Source organism: Oncorhynchus kisutch, linkage group LG1, assembly GCF_002021735.2.
Source record: "Oncorhynchus kisutch isolate 150728-3 linkage group LG1, Okis_V2, whole genome shotgun sequence".
In the NCBI taxonomy this organism is placed as follows: Eukaryota; Metazoa; Chordata; class Actinopteri; order Salmoniformes; family Salmonidae; genus Oncorhynchus; species Oncorhynchus kisutch.
This window is the reverse complement of record NC_034174.2, coordinates 74677173-74704397: the sequence shown is the minus strand read 5'-3', so window position 1 is coordinate 74704397 and position 27225 is coordinate 74677173. Positions and strand designations below refer to the sequence as shown.

At 42.1% G+C, this 27225-nt stretch overlaps 1 protein-coding gene across 1 annotated transcript; it reads right to left on the bottom strand.

The window, feature by feature from the left end:
- Nucleotides 1–4: 4 nt before the first annotated feature.
- cusr (Copper-only SOD repeat protein) lies at nucleotides 5–27225 on the bottom strand. Its single transcript, XM_031833130.1, has 11 exons — nucleotides 26923–27225; nucleotides 21246–23099; nucleotides 20750–20996; nucleotides 19586–19685; nucleotides 16978–17055; nucleotides 15784–15888; nucleotides 14552–14684; nucleotides 13916–14030; nucleotides 11692–11816; nucleotides 2219–2299; nucleotides 5–1553 (listed from the first exon to the last, which is right to left on the bottom strand). The coding sequence occupies exons 1-11, from the start codon at nucleotides 26999–27001 to the stop codon at nucleotides 1462–1464; spliced, it is 3009 nt and encodes a 1002-aa protein (XP_031688990.1). The 5' UTR covers nucleotides 27002–27225; the 3' UTR covers nucleotides 5–1461.

Genomic DNA, 27225 nt, shown 5'->3' with positions numbered 1-27225 from the left:
GAGATGAGACTCGCCTCCCTTTAATTCAAAATACAGCGGCTCAAGTAAACAGCAACATGTATGAAACAGTATGTAGCCTACGTCCCTGCATAGGAGCAAAAGGCCTATAGAAATTTCACGTTTTCAATAATTCGTATTTATCCAAATATATGTTTTCATCATCACATATTATTTTTATGGTTACTCAATAAAAACATATATGCAAGACTTCGAAATTCACCTTAAATGAGAATGTGGCAGTTTAATACATTAATGAGAAAACAATGCATACATACAATGGGACACATTTGCAAACATTTACAGCATCTCTTTCCTTCAAATTGCATTTTTGATACAGTAATTGGACAGGGAAGGACAATGAACAATTGTTGCTCTATTACGTTTGCTTTGATGTTCTGGATATTGGGCTGAAACAGTATACTCAGTCATATTTACCCAAATGTGGAATATTTACAATATAGTACAGGAAGTTGGCATTTAGTTGGCATCTAAAGTATATATATTTTTTATATCTAGGATAAAAAATGAATAAACAAAAAAATTCTTGCTTCAAGAGCAAATTCAAACCCACACCATTCAGACCAATGACAAAAAGATCATCAAAATATAGACTTCATTGCAGTTTAGAAAATAGGAATATTTGACAGTTCCAGTGTTGATTCAAAGTGAGGGTTAGGGCTATGCCCAAATGGCACCCTATTCCCTATATAGTGCACTACTTTTGACCAAAGCCCAAGTCTTTGCTAGGTAAAGCCCCGCCTTATCTTAGCTCACAGGTCACCATAGCAGCACCCACCTGTAGCATGCGCTCCAGCAGGTATATTTCACTGGTCACCAACAAAGTCAATTCCACCTTTGGCCGCCTTTCCTTCCAGTTCTCTGCTGCCAATGACTAGAATGAATTTTAAAAATCACTGAAGCTGGAGACTCATATCTCCCTCACTAACTTTAAGCATCAGCTGTCAGAGCAGCTCACAGATCATTGCACCTGTACATAGCTCATCTGTAAATAGCCCATCCAACTACCTCATCCCCATATTGTTATTTTTTTTGCTCCTTTGCACCCCAGTATCTCTACTTGCACATTCATTTTCTGCACATCTATCACTCCAGTTTACCCGCTAAATTGTAATTACTTCGCCACTACAGCCTATTTATTGCCTTACCTCCCTAATCTTACCTCATTTGCACACAATGTATATAGATTTGTTCTATTGTGTTATTGACTGTACGTTTGTTTATTCCATGCGTAACTCTGTTTAGTTGTTTGTGTCGCACTGCCTTGCTTTAACTTGGCCAGGTCGCAGTTGTAAATGAGAGCTTGTTCTCAACTGGCTTACCTGGTTAAATAAAGGTGAAATACATATACATATATATAGTTTTAAGTCTCTGGTCAGAAGTAGTGCACTATATGGGGAATAGGGTGCCATTTGGGATGCAAACCTAGATCTACAGTATAAACTACTGCTGGATCAGAGAGTGTAGGAAGTAGGCTGCAGCTATCGTCAACATCACCAGATATCTCCCAGGCTCCAGCAGTTGTCCAGAACTTCCTGTTTAAATGAACATTGAGATAAAAGATTGTATTGCATTAATACGTCTACACAGTAAGGTTGATTTGTATGTTTCTGTTCAGTTATACACTATCACACCTACTGTATTGGGTGTGTGTGGGTGGGTGTGTGTGGGTGAGTGGGTGGGTGGGTGTGTGTGGGTGGGTGAGTGGGTGTGTGTGTGGGTGTGTGTGGGTGTGTGGGTGAGTGGGTGAGTGGGTGGGTGGGTGTGTGTGGGTGGGTGAGTGTGTGTGTGTGGGTGAGTGGTGGGTGAGTGGGTGTGTGTGGGTGGGGGTGTGTGTGGGTGGGTGGGTGGGTGGGTGGGTGTGGGTGGGTGAGTGGGTGTGTGGGTGAGTGGGTGGGTGGGTGGGTGGGTGGGTGTGTGTGGGTGGGTGTGTGGGTGTGTGGGTGAGTGGGTGGGTGTGTGGGTGAGTGGGTGGGTGGGTGTGTGTGTGTGGGTGGGTGGGTGGGTCGGTGGGTGGGTGTGTGTGGGTGGGTGGGTGTGTGTGGGTGAGTGGGTGGGTGGGTGGGTGAGTGGGTGTGGGTGGGTGTGTGGGTGTGTGGGTGAGTGGGTGGGTGTGTGGGTGAGTGGGTGGGTGGGTGGGTCGGTGGGTGTGTGTGGGTGGGTGGGTGTGTGTGGGTGGGTGAGTCAGTGGTGTACTTACTTGAGCAACCTTGTGTCTGCTTGAAGATGCCCATCTTCTCACTGTCTTTGATAGAGTTCATCTTGTCCGTACTCACCTCCCCTGGAAGTCAACAGGGTTATTGGTTACTAAAAGTCACAGTAGTATGTAGCATTGAGTTACCACAGTATTATTACAATGTTATTGCCACTTTATTCTGCCCTGTAATGTCTTCATCAGGCTTCCCTAAACTAAGAATATTGTGTAAAGATTGTTTTGGAGTCTGTGAAAGCTTGGATGGTATATCACGCATTCTCTGCCAGAAAGTTGGTTGGCCCTCTTTGATGTCACATAGGTTGATACATTGCTATGTTTTCATTTATGAAGCCCTTTTACAAAAAGTTCCACTGTTCCTAACATCATTACTAAACTTTAGTCATACTAGCTACCACACCCGGGCTCAGGGATGACTAACTCTGGAAATTCCTGTGGTCTCTCAGAGTTCGCTAAATCAGCTTTAGTTTTCTTGCACATTATTTGTGGAACAATCTTCAAAATGTTAAATGTGAAGTTCTGGTGCCTCCTAGGTCCATTCAGAAAGATGATTGAGGACCTTATTACTGATGAATGTGATGTTCTGGTGCCTCTAGGTCCATTCAGAAAGATGATTGAGGACCTTATTACTGATGAATGTGATGTTATGGTGCCTCTAGGTCCATTCAGAAAGATGATTGAGGACCTTATTACTGATGAATGTGATGTTCTGGTGCCTCTAGGTCCATTCAGAAAGATGATTGAGGACCTTATTACTGATGAATGTGATGTTCTGGTGCCTCTAGGTCCATTCAGAAAGATGATTGAGGACCTTATTACTGATGAATGTGATGTTCTGGTGCCTCTAGGTCCATTCAGAAAGATGATTGAGGACCTTATTACTGATGAATGTGATGTTGTGGTGCCTCTAGGTCCATTCAGAAAGATGATTGAGGACCTTATTACTGATGAATGTGATGTTCTGGTGCCTCTAGGTCCATTCAGAAAGATGATTGAGGACCTTATTACTGATGAATGTGATGTTCTGGTGCCTCTAGGTCCATTCAGAAAGATGATTGAGGACCTTATTACTGATGAATGTGATGTTATGGTGCCTCTAGGTCCATTCAGAAAGATGATTGAGGACCTTATTACTGATGAATGTGATGTTCTGGTGCCTCTAGGTCCATTCAGAAAGATGATTGAGGACCTTATTACTGATGAATGTGATGTTCTGGTGCCTCTAGGTCCATTCAGAAAGATGATTGAGTTCCTTATTACTGATGAATGTGATGTTCTGGGGCCTCTAGGTCCATTCAGAAAGATGATTGAGTTCCTTATTACTGATGAATGTGATGTTCTGGGGCCTCTAGGTCCATTCAGAAAGATGATTGAGGACCTTATTACTGATGAATGTGATGTTCTGGTGCCTCTAGGTCCATTCAGAAAGATGATTGAGGACCTTATTACTGATGAATGTGATGTTCTGGTGCCTCTAGGTCCATTCAGAAAGATGATTGAGTTCCTTATTACTGATGAATGTCTTTGTTTTTTATGACCGTGTTTTTCTTTATGCTTGTATTTGGTATTTATATTTTCATGTGTGTATTTTCTGTCATTTATTGTCTCAGTATGACTCAATAAATACATTTACAGCCTAGTCTGAGTACCCAGATCAAGGAAAAACTATGTTTTTTCACTAAGATAGTTATCATTCACAACTCTGTGTGTCTTCATCGGGCAGCCCTAGACTGAGAACGTTCCACTGTGTTCTCCTGATGTCATAAAGGCCATCCTGTCTGTGCTATACTGTGGTACCACTTCTCCATACACTGCTCTCCTCTGTCCTACTGGGACAGACAACTTGGAGGGGGACACAGGCTGCATCCCAAAGGGCACCCTATTCCCTACTTAGTGCACTACTTTTGACCAGGGTGCATAGGACTTTGGTCAAAAGTAGTACACTATAGAGAATAGCCAGACACTTAACTCCTGCATCAGGTTACCCAGCAGTTTTGCTAGGTTTTGTAAGGCTTTTGAATGGGCAGAATTATTCATTGTCTGGACAGACACAGAGGCCTGAGCAGCTAGCTACTTAGTGCACTACTTTTGATCAGGGACATTAGGGTTCTGTTAAAAGTAGTGCACTATGTAGGGAATAGGGTGCCTTTGGAACGCAACTATATCTGAGTAGCTCTCACACAAGGGCTGAGAAAACAACAAAGCTTAATGGAGGGAAGAATCAACACCTAGCATAGCATCTACACAGACTCCCACGATTTGACAGTTCATTGAAAACGACACACAAAAACCCTGGTAATTGCTCTGTAGCATGAGGAGGAGTTGTTTTTCTCCATTATACAAGGCTTAATCTGTGTCCTTCAAACCATCTGTGAGCAGCCTACTACCGATTCCGAGCCGTCGACCGATTAATCGGAATGGACGATTAATTAGGGCCGATTTCAAGTTTTCATAACAATCGGAAATCTGTATTTTTGGACACCGATTTGGCCACTTTTAAATTTTTTTAATTTTTTTACAACTTTATTTAACTAGGCAAGTCAGTTAAGAACACATTCTTATTTTCAATGACGGCCTAGGAATGGTGGGTTAATTGCCTCGTTCAGGGGCAGAACGACAGATTTTCACCTTGTCAGCTCAGGGAATTCAATCTTGCAACCTTACAGTTAACTAGTCCAACTGTAACGATTCTCCTCTTCGTCTGAGGAAGAGTAGTCAAGATCGGACCAAAATACAGCGTCGCACGTGTCCATGTTAATATTTATTTTAACTCAGAACACTAAGACAAAATAACAAAAATAGACCAACACGAAAGAGTTCTGTCTGGTGCAGACACAGAGACAGAAAACAACTACCCACAAACACAGGCAACCTAAGTATGGTTCTCAATCAGAGATAACAATAGACAGCTGCCTCTGATTGGGAACCATACCAGGCCAAACCCAGAAATACAAAACATAGAATGCCCACCCGAACCTACACCCTGACCAAACCAAAATAGAGACATAAAAAAGGAACTAAGGTCAGGACGTGACACCAATGCTCTAGCCACCTGCCTCTCATTGCACTCCACAAGGAGACTGCCTGTTACGCGAATGCAGTAAGCCAAGGTAAGTTGCTAGCTAGCATTAAACTTATCTTATAAAAAACAATCAAACAATCATAATCGCTAGTTAACTACACATGGTTGATGATATTACTAGTTTATCTAGTGTGTCCTGCGTTGCATATAATCGATGCGGTGTGTATCGTTGCTCCAATGTGTACCTAACCATGAACATCAATGCCTTTCTTAAAATCAATACACAGAAGTATATATTTTTAAACCTGCATATTTAGCTAAAATAAATCCAGGTTAGCAGGCAATATTAACCAGGTGAAATTGTGTCACTTCTCTTGCGTTCATTGCACGCAGAGTCAGTGTATATTCAACAGTTTGGGACGCCTAATTTGCCAGAATTTTACGTAATTATGACATAACATTGAAGGTTGTGCAATGTAACAGGAATATTTAGACTAATGGATGCCACCCCTTAGATAAAATACGGAACGGTTCCGTATTTCACTGAAAGAATAAAAGTCTTGTTTTCGAGATGATAGTTTCCGGATTCGACCATATTAATGACCTAAGGCTCGTATTTGTGTATTATTATGTTGTAACTAAGTTTATGATTTGATAGGGCAGTCTGACTGAGCGGTGGTAGGCAGCAGCAGGCTCGTAAGCATTCATTCAAACAGCACTTTCGTGCGTTTTGTCAGCAGCTCTTCGTTGTGCGTCAAGCATTGCGCTGTTTATGACTTCAAGCCTATCAACTCCCGAGATTAGGCTGGTGTAACCGATATGAAATGGCTAGCTAGTTAGCGGGGTGTGCGCTAATAGCGTTTCAAACGTCACTCGCTCTGAGACTTGGAGTGGTTGAGGGTGGCTGTTGTCGTTGTGTTGCTGGTTCGAGCCCAGGGAGGAGCGAGGAGAGGGACGGAAGCTATACTGTTACACTGACAATACTAAAGTGCATATAAGAACAACCAATAGTCAAAGGTATATGAAATACAAATGGTATAGAGAGAAATAGTCCTATAATTCCTATAATAACTACAACCTAAAACTTCTTACCTGGAAATATTGAAGACTCACGTTAAAAGGAACCACCAGCTTTCATATGTTCTCATGTTCTGAGCTGTCACACCCTGACCATAGTTTGCTTTGTATGTTTCTATGTTTTGATTGGTCAGGGTGTGATCTGAGTGGGCATTCTATGTTACATGTCTAGTTTGTCTATTTCTATGTTTGGCCTGATATGGTTCTCAATCAGAGGCAGGTGTTAGTCATTGTCTCTGATTGGGAACCATATTTAGGTAGCCTGTTTGGTGTTGGGTTTTGTGGGTGATTGTTCCTGTCTCTGTGTTTGTTGCACCAGATAGGGCTGTTTTGGTTTTGCACGTTTCTTGTTTTGTATTATGTTCATGTGTAGTTTCTTTATTAAAGAACCATGAATAGTAACCACGCTGCGTATTGGTCCGCCTCTCCATCAACTCAAGAAAACCGTTACATGAGCAAGGAACTTAAACGTTAGCTTTTTTCATGGCACATATTGCACTTTTACTTTCTTCTCCAACAATGTGTTTGCATTATTTAAACCAAATTGAACATGTTTCATTATTTATTTGAGGCTAAATTGATTTTATTGATGTATTATGAAGTTAAAATAAGTGTTCATTCAGTATTGTAATTTTCATAAATAAAAAAAATCGTCCGATTAATCGCTATTGGCTTTTTTGGTCCTCCAATAATCGGTATCGGTGTTGAAAAATCATAATCGGTCGACCTCTACAGCCTACCTCCTCATTCTTCAAAAAGGCATTCCTCCACTCACCAACACCCACAGCTCGTGTTTCAGCACCTCCATTCCCTCTCTACCTGACTGTCAGTTGTGACACTTTAATGACAAAGACAACTATATAAGTGGTGTGATGTTCAATTACTCAGACAACATAATTATAATGTTTCGGATGTAAACAATAGGTTTACATTCCAGGTGAATGCTTTTGACTAATGTAGTGTGTCATGGCCTCCGAGAACAAGATTTCTAAATATGTAAATGCACACACACACACCTAAACACCTTTGCCCGCTTTGAGGATAATACAGTGCCACAGACACGGCACGCTACCAAGGACTGTGGGCTCTCCTCTGTGGCTGACGTGAGTAAGACATTTAAACGTGTTAACCCTCGCAAGGCTGCCGGCCCAGACGGCATCCTTAGCAGCGTCCTCAGAGCATGCGCAGACCAGCTGGCTGATGTGTTTACGGACATATTTAATCTCTCCCTATCCCAGTATGCTGTCCCCACATGCTTCAAGATGGCCACCATTATACTTGTACCCAAGAAGGCAAAGGTAACTGAACTAAATTACTATCGCCCCGTAGTACTCACTTCTGTCATCATGAAATGCTTTGAGAGACTAATCAAGGATCATATCACCTCCACCTTACCTGTCACCCTAGACCCACTTCAATTTGGGTATCGCCTCAATAGGTCTACAGACGATGCAATCGCCATCACACTGCACACCGCCCTATCCCATCTGGACAAGAGGAATACCTATGTAAGAATGCTGTTCATTGACTACAGCTCAGCATTCAACATCATAGTACCCTCCAAGCTCATCATTAACCCTGGGTCTCAACCCCCGCCCTGTTCAATTGGGTCCTGGACTTCCTGACAGGCCGCTCCCAGGTGGTGAAGGCAGCTAACACTTCGCTGATCCTCAACATTGGGGCCCCACAAGGGTCCGTGCTCAGCCCCCTCCTGTACTCCCTGTTCACCCATGACTGTGTGGCCATGCACGCCTCCAACTCAATCATCAAGTTTGCAGACGGCACAACAGTAGTAGGCTTGATTACCAACAATGACGAGACAGCCTATATGGAGGAGATGCTGGCACTCGGAGTGTGGTGTCAGGAAAACAACCTCTCACCCAATGTCAACCAAACAAAGGAGATGATCTTGCACTTTAGGAGGCTGAAGAAATTTGGCTTGTCACCAAAAACCCTCACAAACTTTTACAGATACACAATTGAGAGCATCCTGTATCACTGCCTGGTACGGCAACTGCAACGCCCACAACCACCGCAGGGCTCTCAAGAGGGTGGTGCGGTTTGCACAACGCATCACCAGGGGCAAACTACATGCCCTCCAGGACACCTACAGCACCCGATGTAACAGGAAGGCCAAAAAGATCATCAAGGACAACAACTACCCGAGCCACTGCCTGTTCAACCCGCTACCATCCAGAAGGCGAGGTCAGTACAGGTGCATCAAAGTTGGGACCGAGAGACTGAAAAATAGCTTCTATCTCAAGGCCATCAGACTGTTAAACAGCCATCACTAACCTCAGAAAGGCTGCTGCCTACATACAGACTTGAAATCATTTGCCACTTTAATAAAGGTATCACTAGTCACTTTAATAATGCCACTTTAATAATGTTTACATATCTTGCATTACTCATCTCATATGTATATACTATATTTTATACCATCAATTGCATCTTGCCTATGCTGCTCGGTCATCCATATATTTATATGTATATATTCTATTCAATTCCTTTCTTTAGATGTGTGTGTATGAGGTAGTTGTTGTGGAATGTTAAGATTACTTGTTAGATATTGCTGCACTGTCGGAACTAGAAGCACAAGCATTTCGCTACACTCGCCATAACATCTGCTATCATCTGTATTTGACCAATAACATTTGATTTGATTTGACCTTTCCAATATAACGTTAGACTGGTGATAGACCTACGCTGTATTGTCACTGTTAGTATTTGACTTGAACTGACGTTTACCTTAAAATGAGGGACAACAATGTCCAGTAGCTGTCATTCTTACTCAAATTGCTGTCATCGCTTCAACACCTCTGCAGTGAACCTGTCCTGAAACCACTTCTGAATATGGGTGACTAGCTTCTCACTACTTTCAATGACTCACTGAAGAAGATACTTTGTTTTTCTGAAGACGCTGTAGGCTCTTAGACTATAAGCTCTAGGGGATCTCCCTCACAAGTGCTTAAAGCTCCAATGCAGCCGTTTTATCTCAATATCAAATCATTTCTGGGTAACAATTAAGTACCTTGCTGTGATTTAAAATGGTCAAAAATAGCAAAGAGCAATTTCTCAAGCTAGAATTTTGCTAGGACTGTCTGGGAGTGGTCTGAGTGAGGAGCTGAAAACTGAAAATGAGCTGTTATTGGCAGAAAGATTTGGAACTCTCTTTCTTATTGGTCTATTAATTAATTTACCACGTGGTGATATCACCAGGCAGGCTAAAGCGCCATCCCACTGAAACAGGCAAGAATTTCAGGCTGTCTTTTCAAACAGCTCTTACATTAAAAGAGCATTATCATAATTATATTTGAACCTCATGGTGAGGAAAAATATATATTGTAAAACACAGGAATATTACTTTTCGACTGCACTGGGACTTTACACTTTATTGTTAAAACAATTCCCCCACATGCACTGTCAGATGTTATAGGCTGATCTGATTCATCAGCACAACCCACCCACTTCCTTTTTACACCTTACATGACACCACTCCCCGTTCAGTTTTAGGGTCAGGAGAGGGGACTTGGTATATTATCATGGGCACAGACAATAATTAATTCTGTAATGTTTTGACTTTGCCATAATTATCAGTGTTTGTGCTGGAACATTTGTCTGTGTCTTATTTGGAAAGAATGTAACTTTTGAACAATATAGAAATTCGAAGGGAACACGCTTTCAGGCAGATTTTGATAAAGGAATATTGGGCATCATTGCGCTGAACCAGAGACGAACAATATACTTCTGTATGTCATCAGCTGAACCAGAGACGAACAATATACTTCTGTATGTCATCAGCTGAACCAGAGACGAACAATATACTTCTGTATGTCATCAGCTGAACCAGAGACGAACAATATACTTCTGTATGTCATCAGCTGAACCAGAGACGAACAATATACTTCTGTATGTCATCAGCTGAACCAGAGACGAACAATATACTTCTGTATGTCATCAGCTGAACCAGAGACGAACAATATACTTCTGTATGTCATCAGCTGAACCAGAGACGAACAATATACTTCTGTATGTCATCAGCTGAACCAGAGACGAACAATATACTTCTGTATGTCATCAGCTGAACCAGAGACGAACAATATACTTCTGTATGTCATCAGCTGAACCAGAGACGAACAATATACTTCTGTATGTCATCAGCTGAACCAGAGACGAACAATATACTTCTGTATGTCATCAGCTGAACCAGAGACGAACAATATACTTCTGTATGTCATCAGCTGTACCAGAGACGAACAATATACTTCTGTATGTCATCAGCTGAACCAGAGACGAACAATATACTTCTGTATGTCATCAGCTGAACCAGAGACGAACAATATACTTCTGTATGTCATCAGCTGTACCATAGACGAACAATATACTTCTGTATGTCATCAGCTGAACCAGAGACGAACAATATACTTCTGTATGTCATCAGCTGAACCATAGACGAACAATATACTTCTGTATGTCATCAGCTGAACCAGAGACGAACAATATACTTCTGTATGTCATCAGCTGAACCAGAGACGAACAATATACTTCTGTATGTCATCAGCTGAACCAGAGACGAACAATATACTTCTGTATGTCATCAGCTGAACCAGAGACGAACAATATACTTCTGTATGTCATCAGCTGAACCAGAGACGAACAATATACTTCTGTATGTCATCAGCTGAACCAGAGACGAACAATATACTTCTGTATGTCATCAGCTGAACCAGAGACGAACAATATACTTCTGTATGTCATCAGCTGAACCAGAGACGAACAATATACTTCTGTATGTCATCAGCTGAACCAGAGACGAACAATATACTTCTGTATGTCATCAGCTGAACCAGAGACGAACAATATACTTCTGTATGTCATCAGCTGAACCAGAGACGAACAATATACTTCTGTATGTCATCAGCTGTACCAGAGACGAACAATATACTTCTGTATGTCATCAGCTGAACCAGAGACGAACAATATACTTCTGTATGTCATCAGCTGTACCATAGACGAACAATATACTTCTGTATGTCATCAGCTGTACCATAGACGAACAATATACTTCTGTATGTCATCAGCTGAACCAGAGACGAACAATATACTTCTGTATGTCATCAGCTGAACCAGAGACGAACAATATACTTCTGTATGTCATCAGCTGTACCAGAGATAAGGAAGCTGATAATTGCATGGGCACAGACAAGAATTACCAATGTAATGTTTTAAATGTGTCTTAAGTGCCACTGCCTCTGTAATTCCGAGACATAAAATGTTTCTTCTTTTTCCTTCTTTGATCAGAGAATATTGTGAATCACTGTGCTGTACCCATTCACATACAGCACTCTATTACTGGCTGTACCTGAGACAAGGAAGCTGACTTTCTGGCACGGTCCGTCCACTGTGGCCAGAGGAGACCCTGGAAGGATGGTGACCCTGGACATGTTCACCTCTAGGACATCTGCCACCCTACTGCGGAAGTCAAATCTGGAGAGAAAAATGAACAATAGACAATTTGTATTATTGTTTTTATAATTTGTTGGGAAAATATACAATTTTGACTACATACATACATACATACATACATACATACATACATACATACATACATACATACAGAGGCTGCATAATAATGGAACGGAGCAAATGGAATGGCATCAAACACCTGGAAACCATGGAAACCATGTGTTTTATGTATATGGTACCATTCCACTGATTCCGCTCCAGTCATTATCACGATCCCGTTCTCCCCAATTAAGGTGTAATCAACATCCTGTCATATATACAGAGCATTCAGAAAGTATTCAGACCCCTGTACTTTTCACATTTTGAATAAACATGTTTTTTTCCTCATCAATCTACACACAATAACCCATAATGACAAAGTGAAAACATGTTTTTATAAATGTTTGCTAATTTATTAAATATTAAAAACTGAAATACCTTATTTACATAAGTATTCAGACCCTTTGCTATGAGACTCGAAATTGAGCTCAGGTGCATCCTGTTTCCATTGATCATCTTTGAGATGTTTCTACAACTTGATTGGAGTCCACCTGTGGTAAATTCAATTGATTGGACATGATTTGGAAAGGCACACACCTGTCTATATAAAGTCCCACTGTTGACAGTGCATGTCAGAGCAAAAACCAAGCCATGAGGTCGAAGGAATTGTCCATAGAGCTCTGAGACAGGGTTGTGTTGCTGCACAAATCTGGGGAAGGGTACCAAAATATTTCTGCAGCATTGAAGGTCTCCAAGAACACAGTCGCCTCCATCATTCTTAAATGGAAGAAGTTTGGAACCACCAAGACTCTTCCTACAGCTGGTTGCCTGACCAAACTGAGCCATCGGGGGAGAAGGGCCTTGGTCAGGGAGGTAACCAAGAACCCGATGGTCACTCTGACAGAGCTCCAGAGTTCCTCTGTGGAGATGGGAGAACCTTCCAGAAGGACAACCATCTCTGCAGCACTCTACCAATCAGGCCTTTACTATAGAGTTGACGGAAGTCACTCCATCAGTAAAAGGCACACGACAACCCATCTGTGTGATATTGAGTATACAAAACATTAAGAACAGTATGCTGGCCAATGTTGATTCCATTGTTTTCCACAGCTGTGTCAAGTTGGCTGTATGTCCTTTGGGTGGTGGACCCTTCTTGATACACACAAGAAACTGTTGAGCGTGAAAAACCCAGCAGCGTTGCAGTTCTTGACTCAAACCAATATGCCTGGCACCTACAATCATACCCTGTTCAAAGGCACCTAAATATGTTGTCTTGCTCATCCATCCTCTGAATGAAACACACGATCCATGTCTCAAATGTCTCAAGGCATAAAAATCCTTCTTTAACCTGTATCCTCCCCTTCATCTATACTGATTGAAGTGGATTTAACAAGTGACATCATTAAGGGATCATACTGCAGCTTTCACCTGAATTCACCTGGTCAGTCGATCATGGATAGAGAATGTGTTCCTAATGTTTTGTACACTCGGCGTATATGAATTCATGATGATGTACTGTCATCCCATAATTCAGGATTAGTGATGGTGTATTATCATGTAAATGAGATATGGTTGGATTGTTTTCTTGGTACGACTATTGGCACTGGGCCAAACCCTTTACGAGGAAATGATCAATGAGTTGTTGTCATTGACAACAATGAATCCTCCATCGTCTTATACAGGTGTGGCACCTGAGGAGGTGGTGAGAATACACTCTTTAAAAAAAGGTGCTATCTAGAACCTAAAAGGGTTCTTCGGCTGTCCCCATAGGAGAACCCTTTGTAGAACCCTTTTGGGTTCCAGTTAGAACCCTTTTGGGTTCTATGTAGAACCCTTTCCACAAAGCAAGATAATACTGGTGTTTCCTTGATGGTTGAAATATTGTGTGCCAGGTACTCAAGTATTAAAACAAGTAGTCTAATTACATGTAACATTCACTTCCTCATTCCCTCTCCAGTTCCACGGTTTAATACCTGCTCAGTCTCACATATTGGCTCCCAACACGAACGCCTGTAGGTCTTAGCTTAATGGGCTAACACAGTCTTGAGTTCACAGGCGGTTTAATACCCAATCACACCCACCTGCTGAAAGACATGACGTTGGGGAAGGTCTGCTCTGCCCAGGGGGATTCTGGAAGAATGACGGCACATGCCAAGACATCGCTGCCTCTCCTCAGGACCAGGGACCTGTGGACCACTACAACAACAACATCAACAACAGCACCAAAGTCAGAAATATACTTGGTATATTATCACCTCAATGACTTTGTTGTTTCACACATGACATATTCCCTAATAGTGAAGGTGGTTGACATTATTCTCACGAAACTTGATTCTTTTGGGAAACAATGTGATGCAACAATTGTGGATTGCAGTTCGGTGAGCGTGCAATGACAACACATCAATATTATGTTTCATGTGCATCCTAAAGGAGTCTAGATTTCTGAACAGACATGTGTGTCTATTACCTGTGTACTCCCCTGACATGTGTATGCTGGTGTCTGAGTACAGCCATCTGTATTCTGTCTGGTCCAGCTTACAGTGCTGTGTGTGTGTGTGTCTCTGTGTGTGCGCGTACATGCTTGTGTGTTACCTGTGTACTCCCCTGACATGTGTATGCTGGTGTCTGAGTACCGCTATCTGTATTCTGTCTGGTCCAGCTTACAGTGCTGTGTGTGTGTGTCTCTGTGTGTGTGTGCGTACATGCTTGTGTGTTACCTGTGTAGTCCCCAGCCAGTTGTATGCTGGTGTCGGTGTAAAGCTGTCTGTGTGTCAGGCTGACTGTCCCCTGTCTGGTCGTCAGGTCTCCCACCTCACAACTCAGAGCGTTGTCACGGGAACAACTGGAGTTCTGAGAGAGAACAGAACAGAGCAGAGGATGGAACCAACCATAGAAATATAATTACTAGAAGGGAAGTCTCCATTCATGTCAATAGGGCTGGGTTAGAGGTTCCATGACTGTTCTACTCATTCTAATGTTATTGAAACCAATTCCAACAAACACTTCCACTTCTGGTTATGAGAACAATGTGAAGTATATGGTTGTGGTTGTGGTGTAGTTTCAAGTTTTAATGTCACACGCATAAGTACAGTGAAATGCCTGTCTTGCAAACTCAAAACCCAACAACTGTGACATTGTCAAAGACAAAGATTCGATGGAATATCAAACACAGTTCCGTTGGATTCCATAAGACTTGCTGATCAAGTGGAACTTTAAAGTTGGAATAAAGCAGAGATCAGCGCCACATAGTGGGGGAAATTCTCCTATGATGGCGATGTGCTGGGCCCTAGTTCATAAAGTGTCTCAGAGGAGGAATGCTGATCTATCCTAGACACTTCATGAAGAAGGGCCTTGATGTCACGAATCCCGCTTCCTGAGTCTGTGTTTGCCTGTGTTTCTGTCCTGGAGTGTGTTTCCGGTGTCCTGGAACGCACCCTGTCTGGTTGCCGGGCAAATTAGCTTGTTGGGAGATGATGTTCACCCGCACCTGTATCCCATCAGTAATCTGCACACCTGTCCTGATCATCACCTCTCCCCTTCAAAAGCTCTGACCTGACATCCATTCCCTGCCGGATCGTTAGCCATGAACAGTATGTTGTGCCCACGAACCAGCCTCCAGTTTATAGAGTTTGTTTTATTGTTTTGTACGTCTTGCTTGCCTTTAACTTACCGCCGTTTGTTTTGTCTACAGCCATTCACCCGGAACCCATACCCCATCCCTGTCTGCTCGTCGCCAGTTTGTTGTTATCCATTGGATCTGCATATCCACTCCCATCAACCCACCTCCGCTGCCCGCTCCTCCACCCGGAACTATCTACCTCCACGTTCTCATTGATTAATAAATACTCACCATCTTTATACTCACCTTGTCCTGGTCTGCTTCTGGGTCCAATTCTGGTAATCCATGACACTTGATGTATTGTGAGTGAACATGAGAGAATAAACTCACCCCAGCTTCCATGTTGAAGGGGTTAAACGTGTCCCCAACACCGGGACACTGGTTGTGGTTCAACTCAGAGCCTTTACCAGTGATGGTCCAGGAAACCTCTGTTACCTGGTTACAGTGGGGAAAACAGGATTTCTCTGATGTTTTATCATTCTTCTTATACAGCTCCCCTTTTCTAATAGAACCTGTGATAGGATTCTACGGTAGATAGACTCTAGTGACAGACATTAAAATGTTACAGAGCAGCTGATTTGTTTCTACATCTGCATTGTGTTTCTACATCTGTATTGTGGTTCTACATCTGTATTGTGGTTCTACATCTGTATTGTGGTTCTACATCTGCATTGTGGTTCTACATCTGTATTGTGGTTCTACATCTGCATTGTGTTTCTACATCTGTATTGTGGTTCTACATCTGTATTGTGGTTCTACATCTGTATTGTGGTTCTACATCTGCATTGTGTTTCTACATCTGTATTGTGGTTCTACATCTGTATTGTGGTTCTACATCTGCATTGTGTTTCTACATCTGTATTGTGGTTCTACATCTGTATTGTGGTTCTACATCTGCATTGTGTTTCTACATCTGTATTGTGGTTCTACATCTGCATTGTGTTTCTACATCTGTATTGTGGTTCTACATCTGCATTGTGTTTCTACATCTGTATTGTGGTTCTACATCTGCATTGTGTTTCTACATCTGTATTGTGGTTCTACATCTGCATTGTGGTTCTACATCTGTATTGTGGTTCTACATCTGCATTGTGTTTCTACATCTGTATTGTGGTTCTACATCTGCATTGTGGTTCTACATCTGCATTGTGTTTCTACATCTGCATTGTGTTTCTACATCTGTATTGTGTTTCTACGTCTGCATTGCTTGCTCTTTGGGGTTGTAGGCAGGATTTCTGTAAAAGCACTTTGTGTCAACTGCTGATGTAAAAAGGGCTTTATAAATACATTTGATTGATTGACTTTGATTTCTCGATGCCGAGATTGCACAGTAGGCTAGATAACAGCCACTATGTGACAGAAGTTATTTGTTGCTACAAAAATAGTATTTTTCCAGGCTCCTGTTTTTAATTGAACCTACCTGTGATAAGGTTAGGAATTAGATAACAATGACAATGTGACCGTTTTTGTTGTTGTATCTATTAAAAGAGATTGAACAGGTGCAAGAGGTCCATGCATGCTTACATCTAGCACCTGTGACGCCCGCACGTCCACCTCCAGAGTGATGTCACTGTAGCTGCCATCCAGAAAAGTCTGCTGGGACTGAAGACAGTAGAGGATACTGTTAGACTAGCTACTGAGTCAATGGGACTGAAGACAGTAGAGGATACTGTTAGACTAGCTGCTGAGTCAATGGGCCTGAAGACAGTAGAGGATACTGTTAGACTAGCTACTGAGTCAATGGGACTGAAGACAGTAGAGGATACTGTTAGACTAGCTACTGAGTCAATGGGACTGAAGACAGTAGAGGATACTGTTAGACTAGCTACTGAGTCAATGGGACTGAAGACAGTAGAGGATACTGTTAGACTAGCTGCTGAGTCAATGGGCCTGAAGACAGTAGAGGATACTGTTCGACTAGCTACTGAGTCAATGGGACTGAAGACAGTAGAGGATACTGTTAGACTAGCTACTGAGTCAATGGGACTGAAGACAGTAGAGGATACTGTTAGACTAGCTACTGAGTCAATGGGACTGAAGACAGTAGAGGATACTGTTAGACTAGCTACTGAGTCAATGGGACTGAAGACAGTAGAGGATACTGTTAGACTAGCTACTGAGTCAATTGGACTGAAGACAGTAGAGGATACTGTTAGACTAGCTACTGAGTCAATGGGACTGAAGACAGTAGAGGATACTGTTAGACTAGCTACTGAGTCAATGGGACTGAAGACAGTAGAGGATACTGTTAGACTAGCTACTGAGTCAATGGGACTGAAGACAGTAGAGGATACTGCTAGAATAGCTACTGAGTCAATGGGACTGAAGACAGTAGAGGATACTGTTAGACTAGCTACTGAGTCAATGGGACTGAAGACAGTAGAGGATACTGTTAGACTAGCTACTGAGTCAATTGGACTGAAGACAGTAGAGGATACTGTTAGACTAGCTACTGAGTCAATGGGACTGAAGACAGTAGAGGATACTGTTAGACTAGCTACTGAGTCAATGGGACTGAAGACAGTAGAGGATACTGTTAGACTAGCTACTGAGTCAATGGGACTGAAGACAGTAGAGGATACTGTTAGACTAGATACTGGGTCAATGGGACTGAAGACAGTAGAGGATACTGTTAGACTAGTTACTGAGTCAATGGGACTGAAGACAGTAGAGGATACAGTTCGACTAGCTACTGAGTCAATGGGACTGAAGACAGTAGAGGATACTGTTAGACTAGCTACTGAGTCAATGGGATTGAAGACAGTAGAGGATACTGCTAGACTAGCTACTGAGTCAATGGGACTGAAGACAGTAGAGGATACAGTACGACTAGCTACTGAGTCAATGGGACTGAAGACAGTAGAGGATACTGTTAGACTAGCTACTGAGTCAATGGGACTGAAGACAGTAGAGGATACAGTACGACTAGCTACTGAGTCAATGGGACTGAAGACAGTAGAGGATACTGCTAGACTAGCTACTGAGTCAATGGGACTGAAGACAGTAGAGGATACTGTTAGACTAGCTACTGAGTCAATGGGACTGAAGACAGTAGAGGATACTGCTAGACTAGCTACTGAGTCAATGGGACTGAAGACAGTAGAGGATACTGTTAGACTAGCTACTGAGTCAATGTCATTTAACCAGGTGTTTTAAGGTTATGCAATCTTACGTCACTGGGAACATGAACACCTGTTGTCCTGTCATCAAAGCTATATTAGCACTTGTTTTATGAGACGCTCATACCAGGTGTTCTGAACTGTCTGTAAAGAGCACGCAAATCCTGCATCTGATAGACCATAATATTTGAAAGGATATTTGATGGGTTCTCTAAGCATCCTAAACAGTGATAGAGATACACTGTGGAGGACACGGGTCTGTATAGGAGCCTGACAAATACAGCTGTTCTCCTGAGTGCTTTAGACTGGGGACTGCCGGGGGCTGCCGGGAGGCTGGGGGCTGCCGGGGGCTGCCGGGGGGCTGGGGGGCTGGGGGCTGACTCTACAGGCCAATACTACATGGCTGTGTTTACACAGGGAGCCCAATTCTGATATTTTTCCACAAATTGGTCTTTTTACCAATTTGATTGTTCAAAAGACCAATTAATGAGAGAAAAAAACATCAGAAATGGTCTGCCTGTGTAAACACAGCCATAGACACACATAGACAAACACAAACACTCACAGATATACACACACAGATCCAGACACACGCCCTACCGTCACACACAGGACTCTGCCATAGCCCTAATGAATTCACTGTCTGGCGCAGCAGAAAATACAGTGTCATGTTTTTGTGGCAGCTTTGTAATGATTTGCCAGCTTACTCTCCTGGGACGTATCATAACCGGGATAACATCCACCCCTGCAGATGTGTGTTCTTGTATTCCTCATGGTCTGAATTAGTCTAAATCGGTTTCCCCTGTAGGCAATAATGAAGTCTTTTTTGTTGTTGTATATATTTGGCAATTATTGCTTTATTGGATTTTTTTAGAAAAAAAAAAAAAAAAAAAAAACTACCAGTTCAGGTTTCTCACACCACACTGAAATAGCATTAGACCAGATTCAAACCAATGAAGTACTTTTGTGCCATCTGAATATTGTAGAGAGCAAAGGTGAGGTCCAGGTCTTACCAGTGTGACTGTCCCCGTTACCGTGCTTTTGAAGACAGCCTTGGCAAACACCCAGTGTCCATCCGTTGCATTCTCAGCTAAGACGTCAGCACACCGCATCCTGGAGTTCACAAAACAAACAGACCAACTATGAACTCATTAAAGAAAGCAATTGTTGTGAACGACTCAAAAATGAAACATTTAGGGGACACAAACCTTATTCAGATGTGTTATAAACTGTTATGCTGATTCAGAAGACTGACCACATACCCCCTTTACAAGTCAACACCACAACAAGAGATGAGGATGCAGTATTCCAGACATCCTACCCTATAAAGGCCTTTACCGGTTTGGCTTTTTGTTGTGCCAAAGAAGCTTCGTTCAAGGTAATAATGTGAGCTGTCCCGTGTTCTGTATAGTCAAGTGTAGCTCATTTGGTAGAGCATGGTGCTTACAACGCCAGGGTTGTGGGTTCAATTCCTGTGGGTGAACAGTATGAAAATGTATGCACACGCAAATACAGTAAGTTGCTCTGAATAAGAGCATCTGCTAAATGACTCAAATGTCTGTGTGTCCTAAAGTGTTTGGCCAGTAACCGAAAGGTTTTTCTGGATTGAATCCCTGAGCTGACAAGGTACAAATCTGTTGTTCTGCCCCTGAACAAGGCTGTTAACCCACTGTTCCCCGGTAGGCTGTCATTGTAAATAAGAATTTCTTCTTAACTGACTTGCCTAGCGAAATAAAGGTTACATTTAAAAAATAAAAGTGAATATAGCGATCTCCCTTTTACATGAGTACAGTGTTTGATTTGAGTCAGAAATGATACTGCGTGAACTGACTGAGCTAAAGAGGAATGGTACGATCATGTAAAACATTCTAATTTTGTCAGAAGTTCCGTTCATGAATGTCAAGGTATCACAAATGTGACCCAAAGAGGAACCAAGTCTACAGCCGTCTTAAATGAATCACACACCACCTGTTACAATCTTTCCCCTTGTGTATTTTTGGTTTGGCTGTTTATAGCACTCCTGGAGGGAACTGTGGCTATACAGACCCATGACAAAGGACACATTTTCTCTCTCTCTCTCTGTCTCTGTCTCTCCTTCTCCCAATCTCTCTCTCTCTCTCTCTCTCTCTCTCTCTCTCTCTCTCTCTCACACACACACACAAAATCCCCACACTCACCTGGATCCATTAGTGTAGTGAACCACCAATGACCTCCCCACTATACTGTTCGGCCCTGTCATCGGCATATTCCCGTCCAAATACTGAGTCTGTGTCTGGTTCTGATCCGTCAGCATCCCGAACTTCCCGCTGATGTCCCCGGTCTCATACTCATCCACAGTCCCTGACCCCGGAGCAGGAGAAGCAGACACATTCCAGGAGAAGGGGTTGAAGTGGTCCATGACGTTGCTGTCCGAACAGGGCTCTCCTGTAATATTAATAATAATATGCTTTGTTTGATAAAAGCCTTTCACAAAATGAGGTGAAAGGATTGATACTTTGCGTTTTAACAAATTAAGATTTTATCAAGTCATCCGCTCATATTACAAAAGAGTTACAACTTTGAAATGAATTAACAGATATACACACAAAGGCTGAACAAACAGTCAGAACACTAGAGGACTTTCACAACACTCAAGGACATCTGGCTCCCATTGTAAAGTACATGAAATAGTACCTGTGGTACTGATAGGCAGCATGTGGACGTGGTAGCCCCCAGCCCTGGAGCTGAGTCCAGCCAGGGAGACGTCCATCATAGTTGGGCCCTGAGGGAAAGCCTGGGAGAACCGGATTTGGCCCCTAGAGACCCCTGGTCCATGCCAGGGGCCCAAGACCGCCGAGGGCATCCGGACCTCCGTGAGGTTAGCACAGGCTATCCTGGGGGCGGCACCCTCCGCACTGTGGATCACCACCGATCGACCAATCATGGAGCCCGACCTGGCGGGAAGTGACAACCAGGAAGTGGTATCCGTGAAGAAGTGTTTGGCCGACGCCCCACCCACTCGGGTCCCCAGGTCGAGGGTGCTGTGCTTTTTGGAGAGGTCCCCCACCTCACAGGAAAAGGGGCTGGAGGGGCCACAGTGGAGGGCGTAGCTCAAATCCTTTGTGTCCACATTGAAGGGGTTCCAGTGGTCCCCCGTGGTCCCACACCTCCCCTTGTCCGCGTCTGTCTCCGAGCTGATAGGATACATGTGGATGTGCCAGTGGTGGTTACGTGTAGCGGTCTCGGAGGGTCTCCCATAGGACAGATCCATGAAGACTGTGACATCAGACAACGGGTTGCTCTTGAGTTGGACGAACTGGACCATACCCACCACAGGGTGACGGAATGTAGCCCTGGCTACATGCACCTCTCCTGGGTAGCTTATGTAGGTGCACAGGAACCTAGTTCCATCCGGACGGTGGATTACCACAGACCGACCCACTATGCTGTTCTGTCCGAACAGAGGGAGGTTGAAGTCTGTGAAAACTGCTTCCATCACAGCTTTACCCTCTAGTGACCCATGCCTGGCGCTGAGGTCCCCTACTTCATACCGGTCATGGGTCGACCCAGGTCCAGAGGGGTAGGTGGGATCTTTAGTGTCCATCCCAAACGGGTTCCAATGGCCTCCAACATTGTCGTTGGAGCAGGTCGTCTGCGACGGTGACCTCATAGGAGGTGTGGGGAAGTGGTGGATGTGATAGGGTCCGACCCGGCTCCCCAGATTGGTCAGATTCACTCTCAGTTTTGTGACTTCGAACGGCGAGTCCTGCCTAAAGAGGAAGTAACCCTTGACCCCTCTCATGTTCACCAGGGCGCTCACCTCCTTCCTATTCATTTGTCTGATCTCAGCGCACATATAACTCGAAGACCCCAGTTTGAGGAGAGCAAAGCGGGTGTTGGAGCTGAAGCTAGCAAGGTCCAAACGAGACTTGACGGGTGTAAGAGGGCTGCCTACTTTCAGTTCCCCAAGCTGGGTGAGAGATGAAGGTTCCAGACTATCCAGAAGAGCCTTACAGTCTCTAGCAGAACTCTGCGACGTCAAGATGGTGATGTTGGTTGCCGTAGCACCGACCTGACCAATTGTTGCCAAGTTTGCGAGGACCCTGGCGTGGGTCTGTCCGACGTTCTGCCTGATGTAAATGTCGCCAGCGACCGAGCTGAAGAACCGGGCCTGCCACGTCTGAACTGTGGTTTGACCGCTTATGACTGTACAAGCTTTGGTGCCGTTGCACGTCTCCAAGGTCAACGAAAGGTCTTCCAGATTTGACCTCTGCTTAAATAGACTAGACATATTAACAGTGGTGTTGGATGAGAATGGATCAATGGTGAATGTGAAGATGCTCGCTCCTACGTTGGCTTCAAGGCAAGGCTGAGCAAAATGGCCGAACATCACAGGGAACACACTCAGGGAAAAGTTGAGCGACGAATCACAGGTTCCGGTACCGGTGACGTTTACGGTCGCTGTCTGATTAGTGGAGTCAAACCGCACCCACCCCGTGACTCCCCCCATGTTTAGGTTGGCCTGAAACTGGACGCAGGAACTGAAACCTGAAAAACACAGCCAAACAGACAGAGAGACATACAGACAGACAAACATGGAAGTAAATAAGTGCACAAGGAGGTTGTGTTACATATGAATTGTTTTGGAGTGTTCACATGCTTTGCCATTATGGACGTAATAACTGACAGGTGTAGTAATTGATATTGATCTTTCTCATTTCTCAAGGAAGTTCTTAAAGGTCCAATGCAGCCGTTTTTATCTAAATATCATTTCTGGGTCACAAATAAGTACCTTAATGTGATCGTTCTCAATTAAAATGGTCGAAAAGAAACCAAAATATATTTTGGTAGAGGTCCATTTCTCAAGGTAAAATTTCGCTAGGACTGTCTTGGAGTGGTCTGAGTTGGGAGGGGGAAACTGAAAACTAGCTGTTATTGGACGTTTGGAACTCTCTTTTTAATTGGTCTATTAACTAATTACCAGGCAGGCCAAAGCTCCATCCCACCAAAACAGGCTGAAATTTCTGACGGTCTTTTCAAACAGCTCTTACACTGAAAGGTCATTGTTATAATCTTCACAATTTCACAGTATTATTTCAACCACTATGGGGGCCATAGTGTGGAAATATATATATAACACAGGAATTCATGTTTTTGCCTGCCTCAAAGTGGTTTATAATATTTCTACAAGCTTAAGTATTGACGACTATACAGTAGCAGTGGTTAAACTGACATATTTTCCAAGGCATGTAGAAAGGGTTTCCCCCACTATTACAGTTACTTCCTCATCACTGTAATGTCAATAGCTAATATATTTTCATCATCACTGTAATGTCAATAGCTGGTATATTTTCATCATTACTGTAATGTCAATAGCTAGTATATTTTCATCATCACTGTAATGTCAATAGCTAGTATATTTTCATCATCACTGTAATGTCAATAGCTAGTATATTTTCATCATCACTGTAATGTCAATAGCTAGTATATTTTCATCATCACTGTAATGTCAATAGCTAGTATATTTTCATCATCACTGTAATGTCAATAGCTAGTATATTTTTTATTATTACTGTAATGTCAATAGTGGTGGAACAAGTACCCAATTGTCATACTTGAGTAATACCTGGTTGGTTGGCTTGATACCCTAATAGAAAATGACTCAAGTAAAAGTCACCCAGTAAAATCCTACTTGAGTAAAGGTCTAAAAGTATTTAGTTTTAAATATACTTAAGTATCAAAAGTATAAATCATTTCAAATTCCTTATATTATCCAAACCAGACGGCACCATTTTCTTGTTTTTTTATTTACGGATAGCCAGGGGCACAATTCAACGCTCAGAAATAATTTACAAACAAAGCATGTGTCACGACTTCCGCCAAAGTCGGTCCCTATCCTTGTTCGTTCGGCGGTCGACGTCGCCGGCTTTCTAGCCATCGTCGATCCACTTTCATTTTCCATTTGTTTTGTCTTTGTTTTACACACCTGGTTCCAATTCCCAAATTACATGTTCATTATTTAACCCTCTGTTTTCCCCATGGTTTTTGTGCGTGATTGTTTTATTGTATGTTCGGTCCGTTGTTTTGTGGGCTTGGTATGTACGACTTGTTATTTGATATTTTGAGTAAAGTTACGAGTGTTACTCATCTCTGCTGTGCTGCGCCTGACTCCTATGCACCAGCTACACACAGAACATTACAGCATGTGTGCTTAGTGAGTCCACCAGATCAGAAGCAGTAGGGATGAGTGTGTGAATTAGACAATTTTCCTATCCTGCTAAGCATTCAAAATGTAATTGTCTTTAAGAATGTAGTGAAGTAAAAGTAAAAGTTGTCAAAAATATAAATTGTAAAGTACAGATACCCAAAACAACTACTTAAGTAGTACTTTAAAGTAGTTTTACTTAAGTACTTTACACCACTGAATGTCAATAATTAGTACATTTCATCATCACTGTAATTTCAAAAGCTAGTATATTTAATGTGAGACGATGACAGATAGCTGCAGCAAATTAGTAATATTAAGTAATCAACATGCATGTAGTAACCTATCAAACAGATACGCATACCAGTTAATATACCTTCATATTCTAGCCGAATGATAGCCTATGACTTAGGACTGTTATGAATGTAAGTTATGCAGTAAACATCAATATTAGGATATCTAGAGGAAGTAAACAAAGCACCTATGAATGTGGGCTATTGGACTCTACCTCTCACTTAACCGATATGCCCCCTTACCAGGAGTACACTGCTCACCTGATCTAAGCTAGTGACACACATTGAAATTACACTGGTCTCATGTAACACATGAATGGATTTCATACAAGAGCTCAACTCAGCCATAGAGAATAGGCTACTGGCGCCAAAGACTGCTGCGTGAGCCAAGCCATGTATTAAGGATGAATGAAATGGCTATCACCCTTGCTACCCAATGGGCCGATAACATTGTCTGAAACTATAGGGCTTTAGTCAAAAGTAGTGTAGGGAATAGGGTGCTATTTGGGAAGCAGACATTGTCTCTCAGCGCATGTAATTCTACGAATTAGCCTGGGTAGCCCTGAGAAATGCTACAGTATCAAATTACATTCATAGCTGCTACGGGTGGAGGGTGAAAAGGTAATAACAGAGTAATATGTAAATATACACCACAGGTGTGTTCTGAACCTGTGACCATGCAGAAGACAACTCCATTGGAACATCACTGTGATTTTTGCCATCAAGTTTGAAAGATTAGTTTGATACTTGATTAGACTAGTTTGATACTTGAAAGATTAGTTTGATACTTGAAAGATTTGTTTGATACTTGAAAGATTAGTTTGATACTTGAAAGATTTGTTTGATACTTGATAGATTAGTTTGATACTTGAAAGATTAGTTTGATACTTGATAGATTAGTTTGATACTTGATAGATTAGTTTGATACTTGATAGATTAGTTTGATACTTGATAGATTAGTTTGATACTTGATAGATTAGTTTGAAACTTGATAGATTAGTTTGATACTTGATAGATTAGTTTGAAACTTGATAGATTAGTTTGATACTTGATGATTAGTTTGAAACTTGATAGATTAGTTTGATACTTGAAAGATTTGTTTGATACTTGATAGATTAGTTTGAAACTTGATAGATTAGTTTGATACTTGATAGATTAGTTTGATACTTGATAGATTAGTTTGATACTTGAAAGATTTGTTTGATACTTGATAGATTAGTTTGATACTTGATAGATTAGTTTGATACTTGATAGATTAGTTTGATACTTGATAGATTAGTTTGAAACTTGATAGATTAGTTTGATACTTGATAGATTAGTTTGAAACTTGATAGATTAGTTTGATACTTGATGATTAGTTTGAAACTTGATAGATTAGTTTGATACTTGAAAGATTTGTTTGATACTTGATAGATTAGTTTGAAACTTGATAGATTAGTTTGATACTTGATAGATTAGTTTGATACTTGATAGATTAGTTTGATACTTGAAAGATTTGTTTGATACTTGATAGATTAGTTTGATACTTGATAGATTAGTTTGATACTTGATAGATTAGTTTGCTACTTGATAGATTAGTTTGATACTTGATAGATTAGTTTGATACTTGATTGATTAGTTTGATTGATTGAATAAAACAAAGTATTCAAAAAGAAACTGTATTGATCATAATCTCTTTTTAGGGACAGTTAATAGAAATAGTTAACAATCAATTATTAACTAAGCAAGTGGATTTCAAGGTGTAAATGTTACGTGACCTTTTCCCACACCCTCTACAGTAACCAAGTAAACAGCACTTCGTATACAAAAGAACTGCAAACTAACAAGGCTTAAGTATTGCAAAAGTATTTCAAAAACCATTTGAGATACTTACCCAGAAATGCCAACAGCACGACAACAGGAACAAGGCACATATTGGCAAATGTGTGTATTGTACTAATGTATGAAAACATGCAAAAAATCTAACCAATTCAAAATGTACATGCAAAATCCAAATCAGAAGTGTATAATAAAACGCTGAGTGTGTGGAAGAGAGATCATAGTGTGTGTCTGTGTGCGAGCGAGTGTGTGTGTGTGTGTTTGGTCTCAGAAGGAACGACCGTGTGTGTGTGAGAGATGTGTGTGCAGCCTCCCTCTCTGTGCCTCTCTCTCTCTCCCAGCATCAACCTCTGCTGTT

Coding starts and splice junctions, on each gene's coding strand:
- cusr (XM_031833130.1), bottom strand. CDS start 27,001: ATGTTTTCATACATTAGTACAATACACACATTTGCCAATATGTGCCTT. Junction 23,100..26,922: donor CGTGCTGTTGGCATTTCTGG/GTAAGTATCTCA, acceptor TGTGTTTTTCAG/GTTTCAGTTCCTGCGTCCAG. Junction 20,997..21,245: donor GCTGCCTATCAGTACCACAG/GTACTATTTCAT, acceptor TTAATATTACAG/GAGAGCCCTGTTCGGACAGC.